Raw genomic sequence first — 26,596 nt, forward strand, 5'->3', positions numbered from 1 at the left:
GGGCACGCTCCGCGTATGCGCCACCCAATTTTGAATATGAACTTCATGAATAACACGCAAATGAATATTTTACTACAGAACGAATTCGCAGTAACAACGTGTCATTATGCCTTGGTCTGCGGCCGCTAAAGCGGCATGTGAATCATCATACCGCCAACATACAGACAGACACTCAGTACAGTTGCGAAGAGTGTGACAAGTCGTTTATACCGCTTCGCTGTCTCCGATGTATCAGTTGCCCACATTGACATACATTTGCGACGGGGCTTTTTATTTCATATTTTACTTTTGAATCTTAGGGCCGCATACCGCAAAACTATTCCATTCTGATTTGGTTCCGAGCTCCTGACGTCATGTAACCATCGACGAAAGCATGGGGAGAGGACCCGCGGTGTTGTTTTAACACCCCAGTCAAAGGCACCCCTCGTTTATAGGAGGTAACTTTTGTTTGCTTTTGGCCTGGACCTAATTGGCTGACCAGACGCAACAAGCACGCAGAAGTGGAGAGGGTTTCGGTGGGTCTGGCCTAGCGCAAATAAACTAGATAACCCGATGAGGAGGGTGGTTACGACGTGTGCGATTAGTCCTCTGCCCCTTAACTTGCGTCGGTGTTCAAGGGAAGGTTGAAAATCCCACTAAAATGGATCCTCAGCGAAGAAGAATTGGCCTAGCATTGGCCTAGCGATGTTGTATACGTGCCGAAAGGGCTCGAAAAAGTCATACTGCCACGCAACATTTTTATTATACGCAGAGAAATCCATTCTCCCTAGCAGCTCCGAGTAGCCAGTGCCAGAGCAATTGGTGAACATCGAACCTTTATCCCATTGTTCCTGGAACGGGGAATTCACCGGCTATTCCAAAAATAATGCAGTTTAGTTCGGCATATTAATTCATATGAAGTGCGTAGACGTCACTTTGACATGGTGAGTTTTCGTACTTTTGTGACGTCGCCCCTGACAGACAGGCAAAATGGGTACAGCCGGAAAATTTTTGACCAATAGTGAAGGAATAATACTAAAAAAAGCGCGCAGAATCGGAAATATTGATTTGCTTTTGTTCGGTCTAATCACGCATAATTAAGGCGTGCACGTCATATCAGATTGGGAGATGCGGTTTTCGTGACCTCGCGTGACAGACAGGCGATGTGGGGGTGACCTGAAAAATGTTCGACCAATCGTGGAGGGTTAGGAATAGAATAGAAATAGATTGGAATAGCTTTACGTTACAGCGACCCTTGTGTGCCCTATCGCAGTACAGAGTATCCAAACGGATCGTGGTCTCATTAACGTCCCTGTCTTTCTCGTTACTGGTTAACATTTACAACAATGCAAAATTCTGCACATATGCTCACCTTGGAAGTGATGAGCTTCAGCTTGGGCATGGTCATGTTGTGCACGAGATTTCCGTTGATGATGAGCCGAATCTCAATACTCTCATACGTGAAGGCCATGATGTAAGGAAACACACACACTGTGGGAAAAAAAAGAAGTAGGGAAGGGACACCATTTCGCTACAGAATCAGTTATTCTTAGCGTATGCATCCAGAACGCGAGTGTGCACGTGCAAAATAATAAATGAAATTGAATTAATATATATAGCATGAGACATAATTCTTTAAAATGGTCGATCTATGTCGTACCAATGTTGTCAGGCACAGCGTTCCACTGGAAGTCGAATTCCGTCGTATTCTCGTCATTCAACTTCTGGAAGTGTGTTGTATCTGAAAAATTAAAGCAAAAGAAGAAAAAAGAACGTTGTTAGAGTCATTATCATCGTCATCAAGTCTAAGGGAGGAAGAAGGTTAGACACTGGGGTGGAAGTTCTGTTTTTTTTTTCCTCTGGTATTTTCACAACTAAGAAATTCTCCCACAGTTGCATGTTTTCTGGGTTTTTCATGATAATAGACACGCCGATGTTCCTCAGTACACACATTATGACAATGAAGATAACATTATAACTGGACAATAACAACAGCCAACACTTGGATACATTTGGAGACAAGTGGAGACATTTAGCGAAAAGGTGAATGCGCGCGGTGGAAATCGCTCGACAGCTGTCGCGCACAGTTTAGCTAGAAAACGACGAAGGTGTGAAGAAAGATAAACCGGCCATAAATTGGCATCCCTCAACTTCTAGATTAGTGGATACACTGCAGAGCTCTATAAATGCAGTAACGTTGTTTGCTGGGCGAGTTGGTTCGTATTGGTGGGTGGAAGGAGGCTGGCGAATAAACAACAGCCCCGCGTCTCTGCTGCGCCAGCACCAGAGATGGACCATACTGACTAGCCTAACTTTCAGCCCTCCTTAAAGCAGCTGTCTGTATTACTTATTGCGAGTTCATTAGACAAATAATCGACCGTTGAATTTTTGTTCACCCACAGCCCAACGGAGGTTTTTCGGTTACCGCCCACCCCGTAAAAGCAACTCAACAATGTCGCGCGCGAGGCGATCCTAATAAACTCGACACGCCCCGTTCAGCGGGGGCTCGCGCGACGCGAGACAAGTGTGTACGCACGGTTGTAGCAGAGCAGCAGCTCGGCCTCGTCGTCCTCGTAGATGTCGAGCGCTGCGACAAGGTGCGCCTTGGCGGCGTCCACGGTGTGCAGCCGGGTGGCGTCGCCCGTCTTCTCGCTGACGAGGTCGAACTGGTGGCGGTAGCCGACGCAGATGTGGTTGTCGGGGCTGTCGACGAGCGTGAGCAGCGCGGGCGCCTCGGGAACGAGCAGCTCGCGCACCAGCTGGAACCCGTCCACGGTGTCGGTGTCCGACGCGGCGCACCACGTGGTCCAGGCGGCCGAGTGGCGCCACTGCAGCACCAGCAGCCGCCGTCCCACGGCCGCCGCCATGCGCAGGTGCGAGCCTCCCGGACGGCTCAGCGCGTACAGGTGGCACCCTGCGGCCCCGCCAGACACGCGCTTTTTTGTTTTTTTGCTGGATCTTGGGATAAAGCGAAAGAAACGTGGTCCTACTAATTGACTGTAATTTACAGGGTTAGCAGCTGACCCTTGCTCAGGTAATAGCAGACCGATAACCTGGCATGGGTAGTGAAACGGGCGGCATGGCGACAGCGCACATCGTGCACGTGCGCACAACATGCCCCGCCTCGTCTAGGGCATGCTAGTCTGCAATAACTCTCTTACAGGACAACAGTGCGACATGACCGCCTACAAACACTCTATGGGCCATTCATTAAACGCGCTAACTAAGCGACTGTTCGCGCTAGCTCAGAAAAAGATGATACTACTGTGTTAATGTGATTTTCACAGTAAAACAGTAAAGTAGTAACACAGTAAAGCCTTTCACAGTAAAACCAATTGCAGAATAGCACAATAGTTCTGAATAATTTCGTTTAAGAGCGCGAAATGTTGTTTTTTTGGGGGGGGGAGGGGGGAGGGGACACGAGTTGAAAGATAGAACAAGTAGCCTGTTGTCTTCTATCTTGGGGGTTAAAAGCAACATCGGTAAGTAATCATTTAGAGGGGAAAAAATGCGTTATCAACCTGAATGTTTTTATATGTCTTGGCAATAGTGATAAAAAATACTTAGCGGCAAGGCCTTGCATCCCGGTAATGAATTTCGTGGATAAGATTTCAGGCAGCACTAAAGGTAGACAATACGCAAAGCCGACCTCGGACACACGAGCTTCTATAACGGCGCCGGAAGGCTTCGCTCACCTTTGGTTCGCTCCAGCTTGTGGTCCCGGAGGTCGGCCCGCGTGCGCACTAGAGAATTGGCCGAGTCGCCCTCAAAGTCAGTGAGTCTAAATACGTGTACTCTGCTGTCTCTTCCTGCAAAGAAAGAAAAGAGAAAGAGAAAAGCGCTTCAGCAACGAGGGAGGAGAAAAATCTTTACATTTGCTTCTGCTTAGCAGCTATAGATAAGAGACGGGAGCTTTTTTTGTTTTCTTTAACGAATAGCGCAATATAGATCACGCGTGCACAAGTAATTTGCGAACTTCTAAGCGCACTGCTCGCTTACCCTTCCACCTTTTTTTTGTTTTTGTTTTTTTTTTTAGTAACGAAAGGTTACGAAGTCGCACAATGTTATGGATATCCCCTGATAGTTTGGGATCGAGCATTATGAGCCAGCTCAAGCTCCAACCTCGCAAAAGCTGATTAATTTTCACTGTTCTTTTGTAGGCAATCTTCACCCAGCTACGAAACCATGGAAAACTTGCCGTAAGGCACCCGTAAAGCCTTCTATTAACGCACAAACACGTCTAATGAAATCAAGCAGGATGCTTGACGCTGTGTCGTGTCTTCATGAACACTAATGTTTTAAGTAATGCAGACTCTCACAAACTTCGTTTCCAGCTGCCTAATTTCATATCAAAATAAACAAGAAAAATAGAACGCGCTCTAATGTACGCTTTAAGGGTGGCTGGCCAGCGAAGCTGTGGTATCGCCTGATCCGATAGACCCGTGTGACGTAGCCTTCAATTGGGTCCTGCCGAGCCTGAGCACGACGCCATTGTGCATACTAACGTTGATGTTCCTTTCATCACTTGTCGTATTCGGGCTGCTCTTCGGGCGTCCTAAATGTGCGTGGCTTGCTTTAGACAGGAACCTCTACGTCCTATTTAGCCTGAGCACGCGACGCCGTTGTGGATATTGACGTTGCTGTTCACGTCGCCGCTCATCGTGCTCACGCTGCTCTTCGGTAGTGCTAACTAAGCGTGGCCTGTTCATAGCACTATCAGAACACAAATGAAATAAGTTGCTAGGCATGTTGGCCTTTTACATACGAAAGTGTAGTTACGTCACTCCCTGCTTCGTATGCTACAGTTGCCGCTTCCGGGCAACAGCAGCTTATGCAACAGTAATCTTCACCGCGAAAGGCTTGCGGCGAAAGCTATGCGCGAAAGTGTCTATACTGTTTTTTTTTTTCTTGTCTCTCACCCGCACAGCCGGCGGCGCCGCTGCTGCGGATGCATAGAGGCGAGCGCCATCACAGCGGGAGGCGAGCGACTCCCGCTGTGATTGTTTGAGTTTTTGTCCACGAACAGGCAAATTATATATATATATATATATACACACACACACACACAGCGATGCGCATTGACCCGCACCGCCCTGGCTGCCCGCTGCTATAGTTGACGTGTAAACAAAACGTAGCCTCGAGAGGCGCGGCGCTGCGTTCGTCGCAACGCCCCAGTTTCGGATCGGCGCGCTACCGTAGCGGAAATTCGTGGTGCCACAGTAGCTCGGGAAATCGCATTTTTCCAGGTGCTACAGCTGAGCAGGCATGTATGGAGAGCTCACCGCAATTTTCCAATTACGATGAGCCCGCTGAAACTAAAAGTTTGAAACTTAATTTATGGATATTGGTTACTTAGCGACCCATTATCCCGCATCACGCATCACCGCGTGGTCGCCGTCACTGACGGCATGCCTCCAATGTGACCGTCCATTCATTGCAACGCTTATTTTAAAATATTACTTGATTTTTGTAGAAACACGCTGTATACCCTCCTACCGGTATGCTCGAGGTCATGAGGTACTGCGTATACAGGGTGGCCAGTTTTCCTAGAACAATCTGCCCACCATCCTTCAACAAATCTGCTGTTACCTGATGCTCCCCAGCTGCCTTCCCCCTTTGCACAGCTCCCAAGGCTTTCTTTAATTCTTCCGGCGTTACTTGTGGCATTTCAAGTTCCTCTAGACTATTCTCTCTTCCACTATCGTCGTGGGAGCCACTGATACTGTGTAAATCTCTATAGAACTCCTCAGCCACTTGAACTATCTCATCCATAATAGTAATGATATTGCCGGCTTTGTCTCTTAACGCATACGTCTGATTCTTGCCAATTCCTAATTTCTTCACTGCTTTTAGGCTTCCTCTGTTCCTGAGAGCATGTTCAATTCTATCCATATTATACTTCCTTATGTCAGCTGCCTTACGCTTGTTGAGTAACTTCGAAAGTTCTGCCAGTTCTATTCTAGCTGTAGGGTTCAATCCCCAGCAGTTGATCTGCAGCTGCTGGGGATTGAGGGCCGGGGTTTGATTGTTGTATTCATATAGGAGGTTGTGGCCAAGTACTGCACCAGGGTGACCAATCCTGCTCTGGTGAGGGAGTGCGTTAGCGGTTGTGGTCACCGGTATCAGGCCGCACTCCAGGCATGTTTATGCAATTTTATCAACACGAGGTTTTTTTTTTAATCCGGAAGAAAATTGTGCAGCACTGGTATTCGAACCACGGTCCTCTTGCACGCGAGGCGGATGCTCTATCTCTACGCCACCGCTGCACACTGCACCGCTGCACCGCGTGGCCAGATTTCGATGGGGGCCAAATGGAACAACACTCATGTCCCGTGTATTGGGGGCACGTTAAAGATCCCCTGGTGGTCAAAATAAATTCGGAATCCTCAATACGACGCGCCTTATAATGAAATCGTGGCTTTGGCACGTGGAGCCAAAGAATTCAATTCATGTATACCTATGGAGGGCATCGTGTCACGCGTTACAGGCGGAGAGATTTCCTAGGGAAGTAGCGCCGCAATGCTTACGCATTAAAACTTCAAATCCACGGAAGCGCTGCGACGCGCTAACCGACCGGCCTCTCAACTATGGTTGACCTCCCCGCCTTGCATTTATCCTTGTCTCTGTCTCACTTACCTCTGTCTGTCCTGAATAGAAGTATGCCGTGAGCTTCCACCACGCTGACTTGCTTCACCAGTACAGTTTTGTCGAATATCATCCTATGCGTGAGTCCTTCCTCGATGAGAAATATTCCAGACTCGGTCCCGAGAACCAATTTGTTGTTACCTGAAAAATAAAGTAGGTAGCAGAAGTTGGACACGGGAGTTCTTGTTTTGCAGCGAACGACTAGCTTCATTTTCTCAAGTGTCGCCTTTTCACTAATAAAATTAGTTTGGTGCGACTCGATGTCAAGACTACTCTGAAAGAGCTTATGTTTTCTTTTCATTTCTTTAATTTTTTTGGACGAAGTAAAAGGAAATGATGGTGCACAAGTCTAGTCTTTATTCCTTAAACTAGTGGTATACTTAAGTTTTGTGCATTATGCACATAGGTTGTCCTAAAAAAAGAAACACAAGTGCCTACGTGTCAGAATTAAGAATGACAGACAATAGAAATGATCACTCTGAAAACGAAGAGGAAAGGCGCGGCGTCTTGGCTTAAGAAAACGAACCCTAGAAACACCACTCCGCCTTCTTGGATTAGATTTAACTGTTAAAAATAGGCTTTCTTTGGGTGCCTCTGCACTTGGGCATAGCGACGGGAAGGTGAGCGCTGCGATCGAAAGTTTTCTTTTAGGATTAATGAGATTTAAGCTCCGAATACAACATTTTTGAGCCTCCTCCTCTTTCACCAAAATTGAACTTGAATCCTTTTTACTTAGTAGCAGCCATGATATAATTTGCAGTTTCCTAAAATCACGCAGGCTCTACGATTTCTATATTTCGATTACAGCTTACCTATAATAAAGTTTTTACTTATTTTACACGTTACTATAACCTACCCGATTCTTAACCAATCGCCCAGAGTGGGTACGTGCCAGTAGATCACAAGTATCTACATCTACAGACGGAGAATACGTGAAAAGAATCCAACCCGTGTGTAGCCAATGCCCCTCGTGGCTACGGGCGATGTTTTAAGGCAACAACAACAGCGTAGCAGCACGAGCGGCGCAAAGGCAGACGGGCTTTGGCACGCAAGAAGATTGGACGGGTCAGTTCTGCGTCTCGACAACAACGAGAAGGCCTTGGCGGACTGCTCTATGTCGCATCCCAGTACCTCGTGCAACTGGTGAGTGAACGTGCCACGAAGGACATCGCGGACTTCGGTGAATATGCACTGATAATTATGGACGGTCAAGTTGGAGGACAGCATGCTTTGCGCATGGTATAGTTTGTGGAGATTTTTGCAGAAGCAACGCCGAAGAGCAGTTTTGACAACAGTTGAGTTTTAAGGGTTTTTGGGCGCTGTGTTGTAATTGTACTCAGTGCTCATGCGTTTTTGCGTTGGTTATGAAGTTTGATTCGTTGGGAACACCTTGCGTCCGACTGTTCATTCTGCAAAATGGGGCAATGGACCAGGTTTTGGCTGACACGATTTAAACTGCCTAAACTGAGATGTTGTTCGAGGTGATTGACATGAGCATACTTTTATTCGCAGTGCAGGACGTTCAGCTGTGCGCATTGCTCATGTTGCATTTCTATCTAAACTTTGGTCGCTATAATTTAATGTTCGAATCACGTTCTGTTTGTGGGTTGGAGGTGATTTTGCTGGGATGATATTAGGTCTAGCAAACTTTTTTTCATATTTCGTGGGCTTTTTCTGGCAATAAGAAAAGAGAGCTACGCTAAAGATAGAGCGCCGCAAACTTATACTGATGTTTCCAAATATACTCACGGGACCTCCTATTGATGTATAGGCCAGGAAGTTGTTAATTAAGAAGTTAGTTATTTAATAACTACTAAAATGATAAATAACAAGCATACAATATATACTAGAGACTTTTTCAGATGCTCTGCTACAACGTCTAGTCGGTTTCATCAATGTAGAATACCTTGTTTTCCTTTTAAATATTTCACGCACGCTGGCTCGGACACGCGTTACGTATAAAGGCAGATAAATCTGTGGGAGCTGGCATTTGTTCATGCTAAAACAGCTTGGCAGGCGCTTACATTCCCCACGTGAGTGTATAATAAAGCTTAAGCTGAAAGTTCGGTGCTTGCCCCTGTCGCTTCTCGTCCATTTTTCGTGTGCGCTGTTTTGTGTGCCAAGTCATATGCAAAAAAGTGTCGCTAGCCCCAAGTGCCACAGGCTCGCAGTATTAACTAATAACGACCCCTCTTGAAACGTCCACGAGAACTTTACAAAACCAGGAATTCGGACATGAGTAAACTTTTATACCCCGCCCCCCAAAACAGCTTTCTCCATACTTCTTTCACGAGAAACATGCATATTACACTGATAGTACTATCACTGAGGGTAGGCGTATTGACGGTACGTCTACCCTCAGGATATCTAACGGAGCTTTTAGCTTCCCTTCAATCATCGACACCACCAAATTCGATAGGTGATATGTGACAACGTCGATGGCTTGGGATCTTTAATCTCTTCGAGGTGCAGTTTGTGTGATTTGCCAGGAACCGCACTCAAAATGGGCGTCTTCCCCAATTCGACAGCAGCTGCACAGAGAAGCGCAGCCGTGCCCCATGGCGTGGACCATATCAAGAGTTTGTGCTCGAATTTGAGCTCACGTTGTCGAGAGAAGACCTTCCCTTTTTTTTTCAGTCTTCTAGCCCACTTTGGCATAATGGCACTTTGGCCACGGGCACGACGAAAAAACTTCACTTAAGGTTGTGCGCTAAATTTACAAAAAAGCTTAGACCAATCGAGACGAATGCAGACGCAAGACAGGAAGTGCACTAGCAACCCTTGGTGGCAACATTACGTGAGCCCTTCAGTTATGTTGAACCAAGAATGTAGCTGCTAAGTTCTCCTTGTGGAACGCTGGAAGTTTTCACGACTACCGACTCCACAATCTTGACTCCTCTCTATGCCTTTGTATTCCAGCTGAACTCTGCCATCGCGAAGCTACCCTGCTTTGTCGACTGTGGCTAGGGGTGGCTTTCCCCAAGTCTTTCGCTTACCGAATTGGATGGGCCGACGACGCCTCGTGTGAGGACTGTGGTAACGAGGAGACTTTTCAACACCTTCTTTGTGACAGTCCTCGATATAATTTACAGAGACAATCACTCGCAACCGCGATAGCGCGTTTTGACTAAAGACCTCTCACAGAGAAACTTATTTTGAAATACCGCCATCATAAGCCATCGCAGCAGAGGGCGACGAGGGCACTGTTGCGGTTTTTGAGGGCGACAGAATTGGACAGGCGGCTGTAGCCTGAACAGATGTTGATAGTGCGGCAAGTGTCACTGTGCTGTGCGATGACAGTATTCGGTGACAGTGACCGATTATGATTGTGTGTCTACGCTCCTTCCTTTGCTTATCTCTACTGTGTTACCACTTTACCTCCCCCTCCCCTCTCTCCCTAGCGTAGGGTAGCCAACCGGATCTTTTTCTCTGGTTAACATCCCTGCCTTTCCCATTTCCTCTCTCTCTCTCTCTAGGAACGCGGCCACTGTGAAGGAGTGATGCAGCAGGCAAATTTCCCAGGCCCGCATACGAAGGGTGTATCGCTAACATGCGACCGCTAATGTTGTACAAGCGAAGTTTTCGTCAACACACCCGACTGCACGGTTCCGACCGCCGGACTTCGACTTCACCTGGACTTTCGTGAAGGGAAACAGACGGTTTTAGTCGACTACAGCTCGGAATAGCTTAAACAAACCGCTTGCTTTCTGCATCATGGCTGACAACACTACATAGAACAGCTACCACTTCCCTCAACTGCACAGATAGGGGCGTCAGCATCTTGGCTACCAGTCGCTTTCAGAGCAGCCCATCCCCGAGCCGTCGCAGCAAAAGCGGAGAGCTCGCTACTAAGCTTCTTGACTTTCATCGGCCTGTGCTGACGACAATGGAATTCGCTTTCTCTCGTGCATCAATGTATATCTCGTTCTCATTCGCTTGTCTCTCTTTCTCTTCTTCCATTCTTTCGATCACTTGTTCTTCCTCTCTCTGCTTGAAATAGTGAACCGGGTATTCCGTTCTGGTTAGCCACAATGCCTTTTAAATTTCCGTTCCCCTCTTTTTCTCTCTGAGTGCACTATATTTTACGCCTCTCTTGAATGTTCGACCAGGGGCCCTATAACGTAAAACTATTCCAATATGTTTTGTTCCAATCTCCTGACGTCAATTAGTGTAACCGCCGACGCAAGCATCAGGCGAAAACCCGCAGGGTTGTTTAAAGAAACCAATCAAATGCTTTCCTCTTTATAGGAGGTCACTTTTGTTTGCGTTAAAAACGAATGACATTGCCTACACTGAGCTGCTTGTCTTATCTAATTGGCTGATAAGAGGCAAGGTCCACGGCTCAAGTGGAGAGGGATTCGATGGGGCCTAGCCAGTGCACTGATAATCGATAACCGGATGAACAGGGTGGTGCGGCATCTGCGATTGGTCCGCTTTCCCTTACTAAGCTTGGGGTGGCTCGTCGAAAATCGCGACGGCATATAACGGAAGGTTAAGAACGCCGCTAAAAAGGATCATCATCAAAGAAAAGTTGACTGAGCGAGGTCGTAAACGTGCCGAAAGTGCTCGAAAACGTTACATAGCCACGCAAAAAGTATTATTCTACAGTCAGTGCCTGAGCGATCGGCGGCAGCCATCTTTTATTCCTTTCGGAACGGGACAGCCTACCGGTATTCAGAAAAAATTTTAGTTTTGTTCGGCATATTAATGCATCTTTAACGCGTACACGTCACCTTGACGTGGTCAGTTTTCGCGGTTTTGTCACGTCGCGTGACAGGCAGGTGAAGTGGGTGCAGCCCGAAAACGTTTGATGAATAGCCGAGGTGTAATGGCGAAGAGGCGTCGAATGAGAAATAACTATTTTTCTTTTGTTTTTTGCAGTCATGCGTAATCAGTGTGTTCACATCATATCAGATGGGGAGTTACCGCTGTTTTCGTGACGTCGCGTAACAGACAGGCGAAGGGGGAGGGGGGTTAAGAAAAGTTGTTGGTCAATGGCGGAGCGATGATTGCAGAATTGGAATAGAAAAGTTTGGAATAACTTTACTTTATAGCGCCCCAGCAATCTTTAGTTCATAATAGAACACCAGCGCGAGGCGAAATCTAATAGGCTCGAGTCTTTCTAAGCTACTAGGCCTGCCAGAAGAGCGGGAGCCAGTTAATGCTTTTAATGTAATTAGGTGTTCTTCGGGGATAAAATATTCAGATAAGTGGATTACGACTTATCTGGCATGATCGTTGGATATTTTCAATTGAACAGCACCAGATACGTGAGAAACGAGCGTCTAAGCTCACTAACAGGAATGGTACTGCAGCCAAGAGGCTATTCTGTAAGTGTCCCCTTAAGGCCAAGATATAGTCCGGCGTTCTCGGCGCGCCAGGCCGCGGCAGGCGAAGTCGGATACGCTGCGCTAGCGACGCCAGGGGTGCAAGAAATTTGCTTCCTCTAGAGTTCGGCGTGCGCGCGCAGCTCGAGGCTGGCGCCATCTGTGCGTCCGGGAGCGCAACTTCGCCGCGGCGAACAGCTGTTTACATGGCGCATGCGCGTCGTTCGGGTAGCGCGCGCGTTTCTCGTTCCGCGCGCTGTTTGTGCGCTAAAATGAAAACTTTTGCGGGATGGCGTTAACTTCTCCTGACAGCCAGAAAAAAAAACATAAGGTTTTACGTGCGAAAACCACTTTCTTTCTTACCTGGGCTTCTTTAACGTGTACCTAAATCTAAGCACACGGGTGTTTTTCGCATTTCGCCCCCATCGAAATGCGGCCGCCGTGCCTGACAGCCAGAACATCGCACTCATATTATTAGTACTTCGGCTACGTCAACAACGGAAGCGGACCATGTATGTAGTACATGCGAAAGCTATTCGACAAGCGCCCTCAACTCGGCGACTACCACCAGCTAGTACAGGAGCTGCGAAATGCAGCTTACCTGTGGCGAGACCGCACTGCTTTCGTATAGCTTCCCACGCGTTGTTCTTGCGCTCTGTGTCGCGGTGGTCCATGCGTTTCACATCGTATACACATGGAAGGTTGCAAATCGCTTCAAGCAGGCGTCCTCACTCGCGCTGTCATCCCACACGGATGTTCAAAAAACCACAGCCGCACTGTCAGTACGCGCACCGCAGGCCGCCATTCTGCCTTCTGCTCGCTGCCGCTGCAGCGCGCAGTGCATTCTGGTCTAGCGGCAGCCGCGTGAAATAGAACACGCTCTATGTCCGCGCCAGCGGCGTTGTGCTCGCCAAGCGCGCCTAAGCACGCCGGCTACGCCGGGACGCCGGACTGTAGAGTGCTCGCTTTTCACCGACGTCGCTTAACCGCGCCGCGCGTGGCCGCGCGCGCGCGTTACGCCGGACTATATCTTGCCCTTTAGTGATCATGTCCATTTCGTCTGCTGCTGAAAGTGCTGATTGGCTGAAGGCGGCTATCTTCTCCTGACGCGTACCCCAGCCCAGCCAACCATAACTTCAGTAGCAGACCGAATGGAGATGTCCACTAGGCGGTGTTAGATATGGGGATGTTTCCTTCGATTACTTCGAGTTCCCCAAACCACTTCGAGTCGCAGCACAGCTAATTGAGGAATGCCGAAGCAGGAAAGCACATTCCAGAGGAGCGGCCGAGCAAACAAGTTTAAGGCAACAAGTTCACGTGCCAACAAGTTCGTGCGCCGCCGGGATTAGCAGGTGGGCCTCGGACAATGGAGCATGAGCAGCCCTCCCCTTCTCCTCATTAGAAGTGCATTGCCAGTCTGCGAGGCAAGACCGCAGAGAGCCGCCAGGTGTGACACCGCGACACGGGCGCCTACCATTGGCTGAAAGTGGCGTCATCGGAGCGGACTCCCCCATTGGTCAAACATGACGTGACTTACAGTGCACGAAGGGTGTATAAGAAGCCTTCCAGAGATTCTGGGACAGTCCCTGATTCCCTGATTCACCTCTCTCGAACGTCTTGCCGCGGGCCGCAGCGTCCGAATTGCTGCCGGCCCGTAATGTCTGTACGACTGTTAAATGACTCTCACCTCCCTGTATAGAATGTAGAATAAATCCTCCCAAGTTTGGGTTTTCATCCCGAAGTCCGTCCTCCAACCCCTACATCTGGTGGCAGCGGTGGGATCGCCTCCGAATGCATCAGCTGGTGGCAGCGCTACGGATAAACCTTCGTCGAGAGAGATCCTAAGGAACCGGGAAGAGCGAAGAAGAGAGAGCCTTCGTCGAAAGAGGTCCGAAGAAACTGGGAGTAGCGAAGAAGGAGCGAGCCTTCGACCCAGGGAGTCCGGAGGAACCGGGAACAGCGGACAAATGAACCGGATGGCAGGGTGCTGCAACCGTAAGTGAGCGCGTGGTTTTTTTCCTTATGATTCGCCAGACTCAAAGGTTGTGTGTTCAATTTTGATAGTTCTGGGAATCGGGAGTTTGATGCACTGTGTATTTGCACAAATTAATTAAGGAAAACAGTTTTAACCACCTGTCGGGGCAGCTGCCATGGATCTTAGAAGGTTGACGAGGTTGGACTTGTTGTTGGTGTGCGACGATTTGGGAGTTGAGGCGGACGAACGGATGAAAACGCCAGCTATCATAAAGGCGATTAACGATAGTGGCAATGATGGCAAAAGCATTGAGCTTGCTTGGGAGGTGATACAGGAGCCACGGGAGCGTGCGCGTCGTGTACGTTTGCGAGAGCGTCGTGAACTTAGGAGTGAGCATCAGCGTGAAGAACGCGAGAATGAACGGAAGCATGAGCTTCAAGAACTTACTCTTAGGTGTGAGCGTCACGGACGTGAGAATGAACGCGAACGTGAGCGAGAGCAAAGATATGAGAGAGAGAAGGCAGCACTGATCAAAGAGATACAGCATTGTGATCAGTTATTGGCACAGAGACAACGGCTGTCTGAGAATTCTGTAGGAAGTACAGAGCGAAAGAATGTGGAAGTGTTTAGCAGATTTTCGCCAAAAGCCGAGGAAAAGAATAGTGCCTGTGAGATTGGCTGCCGATTGATAAGTGAAGGGAAAAAGCTAGCTGCTAACGATGCCTTAGTGGCAACAGAGGCCGTTAAAGGCCGCAAGGAGAGCGACGAGGTGTTGTGCCAACAGATGACTGTGGAGACAGCTAGGCCAGCTGCGAACAAATTGGCACAGTTACCGCGTGTGTGCGTCGCTGGTAAGGTTAGCGAGGTTGCTAGCGAGGAAAAGGGTACTGTTGACGCGACAGACGCGAGCACCCATGTAGAGCCAGATCTGCGTGCAGAAGTGAAGTGCGAGCTGGACGATGCAGTTGAGAATAGCTCTCGGGGTGGCGAGCTCCGTAGCTCACGAGAGAACAACTGCATTGTTCAGGGATCGGTGCGGCTCTTCGCCAGTCTAGATGGCCTAGATAGGGATGATTCAGTTAATCATTCGGACTGTGCGCGTGAGACAGCGATCGATACCGACGGGCTGTGTGCCGATGCACAGCGTGAGCTGGGCAATGTAGTAGAGGGCAGTTCGCAAGAGTGCGAGTTGTCTTACTCGAGTAAAGCCTGCTGCATGGTGCCAGAGTCGGTTGAGCTGTCCGCCAGTCGAGGCAGAGAGAGTGTTGATTTAAATGTAAATCAATCAGACTGTGCGGGTAAGAGACCGATCCGGGCCGACGAAATGTGTACCGGCCAGCACGAGGCACGAGAAGGCGACATGAAGGCGAGTGCAAAGAGAAAGCGCCGTAAAAAGAAGCGCGGTGAAGACCGAAAGACGGTAATTAATGTAGCGCCGCCAAAGATGGCGAGAACCCCAAAAGGGCAGGGCGCGAGGAAAAAGGTGCGGTCGTCACGGACGATGTTGACGCATCCAAAACGAGCGAGCCACAGGTCAAAGGGGGACCTGATGTTCTGCGCGGACGCGGACAAAGGGCACGGGGCAGTTAATCTCCTCGTCGTTCCGTAGTTCTTTTCACAGCTCAGCGTGCAGTTCGAAGAAACGCAAGGTGGCAGGACGAGAACAGGTGGGGAGTAGCGACGCGGTCAATCGAGTTCGTGTTGAAAGCGGGGCGGGAGGACGCAAATTGGCAGGAGACCGTAACGTCTTGGGGGAGCTGATAGTGAATCAGCTCTTTTGTTGTCTCTCGGCAGCCAGAGTAGCTTTCAAGCCGCGACCACCGAGAGGACGGCTCAGACTATGAGTCAGACATAAGCGTTTGGAAAGGGAGGCCAAGAGGGCGTCCGTAGAAGTAAAACGTGTTATTTTGTTTTATTTTGAGCATCGGAAAGTTTTCGCGATTTGAGACTAGGATTTCTTTCAAGGTGTAAGGTTTGAGCTTTGTTTATGTTTTCGTTCGAGAAGCTCAAGATTTGAAAGATGCGTTTTAAGTAAACATGTAGTCTCGCGAGATGCTCATTAATAAGTAGATAGGCTTTTTTTGTGTGTGTGTGTGAGTAACCTGAGGGTCAAGGTTATCGTTCAGAGGCCTATGGTAAAGCGCGTGTGTTATTTAACCTTCTTTCTTTTTAAGAGTTGAATTTTCTAAGGTTAAGCGCGTAGATTTTCAGTGAGTGCATGATTTGCACTGAGAGGCGTTCTTAGTTCCATTAGCGCGTGTCCTGTGTGGACGGAAGGAAGCAGAATTTATGACTGGGTTGCTAGTGTGTGTGGAAGGCAGCCGTATTCTGACTTCTCTGATAAGTACGCGTGGAACGAGTTATTAAAAGACGCATTATTTTAAGGGTTCTGCGGAGTGTGTAAGTCCCGCAAGTTTAATTGTTCGTTTAAATCACGTGTCCTAGAGGGACTAAAGGAAGAAACGTGAGTAAGCGTAATGAAGAGTTTGCCTATGATACAAGTATGCGTTCTGAATAGTGACCACAAGGCTAGCGCGCTTGTGATTACGTACTTGTGAGGTTGACCAGATTGTTCAGTGGCACCATTACGTGCGATAGGTACGCCACTGCGATAGATTGAAAACATGCTGTTCGTGTAGTTAGGCCACTTAAGTTATGTTCGGCTGTTTTCATTTGTTGTTTGCATCGTCAACGACCCTTTTGTTTTGCAACAACAATAGTACTCTGGTCTTGTCGGCATTCGAGGAGAAATGGATGGCTGTTTGGAGGGGTGGTTACGACTGTTTTGTCAAAATTGGGGAACTAAAAGATCAGGGTTGATTTTGACTCAGTAATAGCCTGGCGAGTCAGGGGTGAAGAGCCTGCGCTTACACGTGGGGCAGCGCTGTGTTGTTTGGTTTGTTTGACGTCTGTTCTCCAGGGCCAAGGATCCCGAAGTTCGTCAAACGAGACTCGACCCCAGTACCCTGCAGCTTCTATCAGCGTTCCTCATGGCCAGCGAATTGAGTTCACCGGCCATTCAGAACTACCGGGGCGAGGACGAGCTGTTAGATATGGAGCTGTTTCCTGCGATTACTTCGAGTTCCCCAAACCACTTCGAGTCGCAGCACAGCTAATTGAGGAATGCCGAAGCAGGAAAGCACATTCCAGAGGAGCAGCCGAGCAAACAAGTTTAAGGCAACAAGTTCACGTGCCAACGAGTTCGTGCGCCGCCGGGATTAGCAGGTGGGCCTCGGACAATGGAGCATGAGCAGCCCTCCCCTTCTCCTCATTAGAAGTGCATTGCCAGTCTGCGAGGCAAGACCGCAGAGAGCCGCCAGGTGTGACACCGCGACACGGGCGCCTACCATTGGCTGAAAGTGGCGTCATCGGAGCGGACTCCCCCATTGGTCAAACATGACGTGACTTACAGTGCACGAAGGGTGTATAAGAAGCCTTCCAGAGATTCTGGGACCGTCCCTGATTCCCTGATTCACCTCTCTCGAACGTCTTGCCGCGGGCCGCAGCGTCCGAATTGCTGCCGGCCCGTAATGTCTGTACGACTGTTAAATGACTCTCACCTCCCTGTATAGAATGTAGAATAAATCCTCCCAAGTTTGGGTTTTCATCCCGAAGTCCGTCCTCCAACCCCTACAGCGGACACTTACAGTGTACACCCTCAGGGGTGTAATCTGACGCGGAGGTCAATGCATTTGTCTAGAACGAGTGGAGCGTGTTCTCCGGACTGTGCTGGCGACATTAGCGCTAACACGTTCTACGAAAACGGCTGGAAGCGACCACTCACGGCAACCTTTACGAGATGCCTTGTCTTCTGTCGCCCAACTGGTCACCTAATGCTTCGGAAGCTGCTTTGTTTGTCGGGAGCGCATTCTAGACAAGTGTCTTGACCTATGTATACTCTTTTGGCAGAGGCCAGGCCAGTTGAGCCAATTGTCTACCTTTTGTCTAGCTCATCAAGAGTCACGGTGCTGATTATGGATAGTCTGGAATTTACACGGGCTCACGTACGCATGTTTTTTTTTTTTTTTTACTAAGAAAGCACTGGTCTTCATGCAATAGTGAAAATTTATTGCAGACAGAAGAATGAGCTGTTTCCGTGGTGCGTCAAAATCTGGCTCAGCATGTAACAGTAAATGACCAGGCAACTTGAGTGAAAATGTTACAAGTTGTTATCCTGATAATACAACTGAATAAAAGGTACCGAGGTATCTTATTTACTGTTACGCTTGTCGAAAATAGGAAACTGTTCTGAACTTCAAAAAAAGAAGCTAACAGTAACTTCTTATATATGCATCCCGCAATTTCTACAAAGTTGTCCTGCCAGTGACATTTGGTAATGATTGCGTAGAATTTATCACATTTTATAATATTCAGTTGAAACGTCTATGAATTGATGATTCGCAACTATAGTGCAATATGTATGGTAAACAATACTAATACGAGGAAGGAATTAGGCGTGCACCACCCTGGATCATTCACCACCAACACAATCCAATACATTCGTAACTCTTCATCTGCTCGCACGTAGGGCCTTCAAGTAGTATCTTGCACGTACATAAAGAAAGGTACACTGTGCTGAGCCACATCGCAAGTGTAGGGTCTCCGAGCGCGATCTGCTTGTTAATGGAACAGCTATTATGAAGGTTTGATTAGAAGAAAGGCTAGGCATGAATAGCGGTCATCGCACATAAAGCGCAATTGCTGGAGCGCAACGGTAGAGGTAGCGTGATTACGTACAATTATAAGTGGTGCATTTTGGTGTTTTCGGGGACGCGGATAACAAGCAGCCTTGAGCGGGCACGTGCTCAAGCGAGACGCGTCAGGCATCATGTCTCCGACGCCAAAGATGTTGCAAAAATACGTTTCGCACAAACCGGGTCATTATGGATCATTATTATTTGATGTGCATAGCAGGCAGCAAAAAGCCTTAGGGACGTTTCCTGCAATCAAACGTTCTGGCTTAGCGAGGAAGCGGAGTAATACTCCTACAAAACCAACGCTCAATGGATGCTATCAATCTACGCGTCCATTACGCGGCACCACTAAATAGGCATTGCTCAGCGTTCATACATACGTAGCGCGAGCTTTTCTTTTCAACCAAGTGAAGTACTAAGACAGCGAAGCAAAGCTGGAGGTTACTTTAAAAATTTTTATGGATTTACAGGAGACGTTGGCGTTTTTAGGATATTGGTGCGTTTTAACCTGAGTCCAGAGTCAAACGCTTCGTAACTCCGTTCGCTGCGCAGAACTACCTATACGTGATTACATTTATGTGCAGTTCTCGAGGCCACAGCGAGGAGCATTGCTTTGCCAAGGAAAGTATAGTCTTGGTGAATGATAGCCTAGGCCCGAAAAAGTGCTTGGGCTATGGTTTTTTGATGGTGTTATGGTTATGTAGCATGGCATAAACGTAACCTAGCGCGCCATATTTCGTGCGAATAGCGTGATACTTCCAGCTCAGCTATTATAGGAAGAGATTCGCAGCTGTGATATTTTAAAGAATCCCCATAGCACACGAGAGCCGCTGGAGCTGTCATGCACGTACCGGACGGTGATAAGCCGGTTAAGCGTGTAGCGTTTTCATGCACTCGACGTTTGTGTATATTTGAGCGTTGTGTTTCTTTCTCGCGTATGTGGGGCGCTTGTCCGCGTCCGTTTTGTTGCGTCCTTGTCAGTGTTGCATATTCTATTTCTGGCTACTATGCACCAACTAACACAACGAGCCATTCTGATAAGCTGCGCTGCGTTTGCAAGGCTTCCTATTCCAGCTTCGCCGATAACTTAAGATCGTACAGGTGGTATTTACAGATTCCTCCGAAGAAATTAAGCTGAAATCTGTTTTTTCCAGTGAAAATGTCGACAGGCGGCAAAATATCGGCAGAAACAAGCTCTTCTCGAAGTGAAGGTCGCCTAACAACAATGTCTTTCCCTGATGGAAGAACGAAGCCCCAACATCGCAATCAGGGTAAAACATACACGCAGAACATACAACTGTAGAACAAAAGGTGCTGTCATGAACCAATTTGACCTTGTATTTTGCTTGGTGGAGAGAGCGAAGCAGTGTATGCACATTACTGCATTGAAACGAAATAACACCCCCTACCCTCAGGATTCTAAGTATCTCTTTTCCATTGGTGGCTCTACTTAAAAAAGTAAGTTGATGAATGTAAACGCAAATATATTACATGCACCATGTCCTAGGTAGAGTACCCCGAGATTTCCAAAGAAAGAAAGGGGTGCTTATTTTCGAGCTAATATGGTAAATTGACTCTACATCTGAGGCTTCCAATATCAATGCTGTGGCAATACGCAAGAAAAAATAAACAGTTCAATACCAAACGACTGCTCTAAAGACAAATGTAGGCTCACTTACCCCAAGAATCACCACAGACGATATCGTGAGGGAAGTCTGGGTAGAAGCACTGGGGTTCCCAAGGCTGTACAAAGAAAGAAAGGAATCAAAATAATTTAAAAAAAGCTCTTAAGCAAATGTGCAGACGAGAGTGCTATCAGTACAAGCACAGCGACTTCGCGGAAAATACGATAATGAAGTAACTACCCCATGCCCTGTGGCGCTGGCGCAGTGTGTAACCAGATTCCGACAACACCAATGGAGATAATAAATGAGCACTAGCATGAGCTTTTCTGAAGCACTTTGACAATGAAGTAACGCACCGTGGTTGCTTAGTGGCTATGGTGTTGGGAAGCCCGAGGTTGCGGGATCGAATCCCGGCCACTGCAGCTGCATTTCGATGGGGGCGAAAACACCCGTGTACTTAGACTTCGGTGCACGTTAATTAAAGGACCCCTGGTGATCCAAACTATTACGGAGTCCCCCACTACGGCATGCCTCATAATCAAATCGTGGTTTTGGCACGTAAAAATCCCGTAATTTGATTTTTTTAGGTATCCTTCAAGAAAGGCACATAGTTAAGCTCCTTTGGTATCCTTAAGTCATCTACTCCGCAAAACATCTCACTGCGCGACGATGGCGGAAACGACGCCATGATAACGATGACACGGCATGCACGACAAAGGACATGATGACGATTACACTTTGTTGTCCGACATCAGGGACAGCAAAGAACTGTTTTTGTGTGAGGGATGGTGAGCATGACTGCTGCGCTTAAAGCCTCGCTGCAAATGACGGGGCTTCACTTGGCTTTGAATAAGCTCATATGTAGCAATTGATTATGGCTATTCTATTCATTCCACAAGCTGAAAATTTCGCAAGTATAATGTTCTATTCTATGGCTATCCGTATGACAAATCGCTCTTTGGTCGCTGATAAAAACAATTTAAAATGTGTGCTGAGCGAGGCGTTACGAACTATCAAAGTCTGTTTCCTTGGAGATCACTCTTTTGTGCGGTAAAATAGACAAAAGCAGACTGCCTACTTCTCGTTTGAAGAGACTAGTTGTGGCGAGACTGGTGGGAGCATCCCCTTTTACAATGGTGTCCAGCTTCAGGGCCTAAAAAAAGTATAACAAAGCGCTGCTTAGGGATTAAAACATACAGACAGGCATGTTTCAATTGTTAGCAACTGCATAGAGACTGAAAAAGGGAGGTGGGGGTCGAGCAGAAAGAAACTGGCGCCAGATAATTGGTCTCCACGTGGCTGACCTGTCCAATCCGCACGAACTCCACTTGTCTGGCCTCTTCTTTGCGACGCGAACCTCTGGGTGTCTCTGGCAACACGTCACTGAATGCACGCCTGTTCAGCATGTTCTGTCAAAAAACAAAAACAAAAAAACGTACCTTTAATGAGCGTCCTTCAACAAGAAGCTCCCACGATACAAGAACCAGCCCCAGTTTTTTGCAATGTGTTCCGGGTCGTCGGCTATTAGGTAGGGAAAGCACCTAATTTATTTATTTATTTATTTATTTATTTAAACATACTGTTGACTCTCATTTGAGGGTCATCACATAGAGGGAATACACCACAAATACAAAATTGATATGGAAGGAACTTTCATAAGTATTTAAGCCAGTGTAACTTGAGCATTCCTTCTACTTCATGGCGAAAATATTGTGTATACGATTATTCAATTAATAAAATATGTCCGTTTCACCTAAAAGTGGAAGACTCTGTACAACTCAATTATCTAAAAACACGGCGGACAATCAATAACAAGACAAGTTTTCCCAATAAGGTTCCACCGCTTGAATTGTTTGCAAGAGCAGGTACCAGAAAATCGTGATGTTGGATGTATCATTAGACAACGTTGCCGGGCAGTGGCAAACAGCTCTTACGAGCAAAATGCTTCATGAATGCGGTCTCGGATTTTTAAAGCTTTAAAGGCAGGTAAATGACTCCGAAAAGTGCTTGTGGAAATGGCTTTCTGAAGGTCGCACCTGTGAGCTCACCATGAACATCAAATATGCTCATATTCGTCGTTGCAACCGACGATTGTTTTTAAGCACGCCGTTAACGTTGCATATTGACATTGAACACAGCAGCAGATACATTAATGAAGATGCGAATGCGTGCTTATGCAGCATTCAGCGCTGTTCCTCGCCGCTTTCTCTAACCCGTGCGTGCACTCTCTTCCATCAACGAGGTAAGGAAGGCAAGCACCAATAAGGTTAATGATACGCGCATGTACGTAGGCTGTAAAAACGTATGACAGAATATAATGGTAAGGGCAGTGTGTCGCCGTGCTTGATGGGCAGTTAGTTTCCCACGCCTAACGGTCGGCCTCACTGTGGTTCGGAGCCTCCGACTTGTCAACGTCACTCGAATTTTACACAATCAGTGTTCGTGGAAGTTTTTGATAGGGGGCCAAATTCACAAAGCTTTTCATTGGTAAATGATGTTAGCCATTGCCTGACCACCTTCAATAATATTATGTCCGACATCACGATTGACTGGCTCATACTAACAGTTTTAGCGTAAGAAGTTTTTCGTGTGTGTTTGTGTGAATTCGGGCCCGGAACTCTGCAGGGTGATGCGTGACCCTGCAAGGCAGCTGCAGCCGTTGCAAGCACTGAAAGACGCAACCAAGCTGCGCACGGATTCGCTGGAATGTACGTGCACGCCCGCGTCTCACATGCACAATCCGACTAATGATTGGGAAACAACGAAATATCACTCGTGGATATATGGGCGAGATAGAAATGGCAGTTTGAAAGAATAAATTTATGGATGGACAACGAAGTCATTGCTCTTACTGAAAAAAATCATTGTTGACCGGCTTGAATGCATAAGCGTTACAGTACCCGCGAGTAGGTGAACCACAAAAGCGATAGTATTTCGATGCCAAGCTTTCTAAAAAGGACGACTTGGCTTTAGTGGGTACAAGGGGCCACCTCAGCTCGTGCCGAACCCAGTTAAGCGTAATTTCCCGGCATATCACGCGTACAACAAAGCGTAGTTCATTTAATTCACGTGTTTAAATACCTTCATAGTGCTGATATCATAGCTACTCTAAACTTGGCTGACAAAGTCTAACTTTACAGTTCACCTGTCATAAAGCGCATGTGAAGCATAGGGCACGGAAATTGCACGCACGCACGCACGCGCTCTCACTCTCTCACTCACTCACACACTCACGCACACACACACACACGCGCACACACACACACGCGCACACACGCGCACACACACACACGCGCACACACACACGCGCACACACACACACGCGCACACACACACACGCGCACACACACACACGCGCACACACACACACGCGCACACGCGCACACACACACGCACGCACACACACACGCACACACGCACGCACGCACACACGCACGCACGCACGCACACACGCACACGCACACACGCACACGCGCGCGCACACACACACACACACACACACACACACACACACACACACACACACACACACACACACACACACACACACACAAAGAAACGAACAGATCCGAAGGAGAGTTCTCAACTACGTCAATGAATGAGAAAACGTTGAATGATTGAGTGAATAAATAAACTGTTGAGTTAACGGTGGGAGTTCAAGAAGAGCCTGTCTGCAAGTCCTATATCGCGTCCTATAAGCTCGGGTACGCTCGAATCAATTTGGAGCTCGTTCAAGTCAATGCCTCAATATACATGCACAGAATAACCCGTGTTTGACCCTTCAGAGCTGACTGCCGGAGAAAGGGAAACCGTACACATGCAACCGTTATTTAAACGTAATGTGGAGCGACATCACCTTTATTTAACTGGCGGATTTGTTCAGAAAGGACAGCGCTCGACTATTTCTTGTCCGTTATTTTTGTTTCGACCGTTTAGGCTGCGTATTATAGCAGCGGTATAACCTTTATTTCTCTTGGAGGTTTTGGGATGTGGGTGGGTACCTCAGTCCAGGGCTCCTCTGGTCTCTGCGGCTCACTGGGCTTGATCGAGAAGAGCTTTCTGGCGGTGTAGGTAATCGCTATCAAGCCAAACCTCCCACTGCCTGTCACTTCACATTTGCGTCGTAAGGGGCGAAGGCCGTAGTTTACACGTCCACGTTACGTGGACAAGAGTTGGCCGCTCCCCGGACCAAGGACTGGTTTACCCATAAAGTTCAGGGTGTATCCTACTAAGTATTTGGAGGTGTGGATATGTGTTTGTCAGTATACAGGCGCCGGTCCCTAGCCTGTTCCCCCGTAAGGTTGGGGTGTGGGCTGCTGTATTTTTGTCTCTCTCTTCTTTGTTTTCGAGGATGTCGTGCGGGTGGATCGGGGGTCTCTCGAAAGTACCGACCGCTGCTCGGAGGCTTATTGCTTGAGCAGTTCTGCGCATTATAATAGCCAGTAGAAATCAGGACGATAAGAAGCGCTCATGTCGAGCCCGTGTGAATTGGGCGGCTCACCGTCCTGCTCTCCGACATGTGCTCGTTGTAGAGGTCCTTGATCAGCATGTCCAGCGTCCTCTCTCGCTTCTGGGCGAAGATTGGCGTGTTGAAGGCCGCCTTCTCACCATTGATCACTGCAATCAGCCAAGCACAAATGTTCAAATAGAGACACTGCTTATAAATATATATATATATATATATATATATATATATATATATATATATATATATATATATATATATATATATATATATATATATATATATATACATACATACTTGTTGACCGTCATAGTTGTGCCAGTAAGCGCACCTCTGTTCTGGGTAATACAAAATAAGTTCTTACATGTAGCCTCAACATATAATGTGGGCTCATTGGTGTCTCTAAAGCACACATACCACTTAATGAAACAGCGCATCATATTCAACTGATTCTTGGGTTTACTTATTTCGCCTTTCGGTACGTGCCACTGGATGTGCGCCCATTCTTGCGAACCCTCTGCAATGAGAATGTGCCACAAAAGGTAGTGAATTCTTACGTGTAGCTAGATATGTGTCGTACTTATCTGTCCATACACCTGTAATAACGTTTCTTTCCTCGACAAGCATCACACATCGCGTTAGACTTCGTGACACCGCTGCGTAGACGTCTTAATTTCCGCATCCGCCTGATTTAGTGTTGCAATTTTGCCATACTTTGTGAGCGGCATAATAGATAAGCATGAACACTGCATGAAACTAGACGCCGCATAGGCTGAAAGCTGTCACAATTGTACGCATCGCCGTCAGTTGTAGAGGATTTATTACACAGCGCTTGGCTAAAGCTTCGCTTGACATAGATTCCAACTTGTACGTTGGTTCTGCATGTTTCTTTGAAGGGTTTGTATTCGCAGGGTCGTTTAAGTTTACTGAAGAAAGCCGGAGCTGAAAGTCAACGAGGGCTTTCTGCACGGGGCTTATAAATTTGAATGATTAAATAATGTACCATGATAAATCTGCAAGCTATGCCATTAGGCCAATATTGTTGGCCAAACTATGGCGCAGCTTGTTCAAGATCCACGGTACACTTTCAAGTTTCTGCGAAGTTGGTGACAAACGGAGAAAGAATCGGCCCGCGTTCATTCTATCAGAAGTGGCAAAAAATTCGGCAGCATGTTACACTCCTGTAACGCGTGAAGGCGAAAGCACACTTGGTAATGCATCAAGTTACGCGATCGGAAGGGTCAGCCTTCTTGCTAGACATAACGAGCCGCACTGTGAAGTAAACGTATGGCGCTGTAGGTCGACCTGCTCAACGACACATGCGCGGACCTAATGCACTACCGGAAGGTTCTTTTGTTCTTTCCCTTTCGTTCTCTCTTTCTTTCCGTCTTTCTGTCTGTCTTTGTTTCTTTTTTAATTTGATATTTCGTTCCTTCTTTCCCTTCTTTCATTCTTTCTTTCGTTTCTCAATTCCTATTCAGCTACTGCATCTTTGCTTTCTTACGGGGGTATGAGCCATTCCTAATTATGATATTTTTTGCATCCCTGATTTTTTTGCATCACTGGACTAGACGCCGCTTTTTTCGGGTATGAGCCATTGCAACGAGCCATTTAAGGCTTTCGTTTAACTAAGAACTCGAGTTGCCAAAGGCAAAACGTAATTTAGGCTTGTGAAACCCGCTGTGACATGAACTACATATAAGCATAATTAATTATTATTAAATTAGTAACTCACTAAAGAGGAGATGTTGAATGAACTGGTGAGGTGATAAGAGCGTGGAAGAATGCTTCTCGAGTCCCATTTTTCGGCACATAACCATTTACAGAGGCGTAAGGAATTTGTGGGTTCCAGAGCTCGGTTTTCAGTGTAGCCAACTTTGTACTCG

General features: G+C 47.5%; 1 protein-coding gene across 4 annotated transcripts in view; it reads right to left on the reverse strand.

Moving 5' to 3' along the window:
- The window catches only part of LOC135914200 (GTPase-activating Rap/Ran-GAP domain-like protein 3), a 557,065-nt gene that overhangs the window by 5,442 nt on the left and 525,027 nt on the right, over positions 1–26,596 (reverse strand). For all 4 annotated transcript variants that reach the window (XM_065446945.1, XM_065446944.1, XM_065446946.2 and 1 more), the window contains 9 exons: positions 24,747–24,862; positions 21,550–21,654; positions 21,324–21,398; positions 20,300–20,363; positions 6,616–6,765; positions 3,675–3,788; positions 2,516–2,893; positions 1,640–1,720; positions 1,352–1,470 (listed from right to left, as the gene is read on the reverse strand). In XM_065446945.1, coding sequence (XP_065303017.1) covers positions 1,352–1,470; positions 1,640–1,720; positions 2,516–2,893; positions 3,675–3,788; positions 6,616–6,765; positions 20,300–20,363; positions 21,324–21,398; positions 21,550–21,654; positions 24,747–24,862 — 1,202 coding nt within the window. The remainder of the gene's footprint in view (positions 1–1,351; positions 1,471–1,639; positions 1,721–2,515; positions 2,894–3,674; positions 3,789–6,615; positions 6,766–20,299; positions 20,364–21,323; positions 21,399–21,549; positions 21,655–24,746; positions 24,863–26,596) is intronic.

The sequence above is a fragment of the Dermacentor albipictus genome, chromosome 1, assembly GCF_038994185.2.
Source record: "Dermacentor albipictus isolate Rhodes 1998 colony chromosome 1, USDA_Dalb.pri_finalv2, whole genome shotgun sequence".
NCBI classification, from domain to species: domain Eukaryota; kingdom Metazoa; phylum Arthropoda; class Arachnida; order Ixodida; family Ixodidae; genus Dermacentor; species Dermacentor albipictus.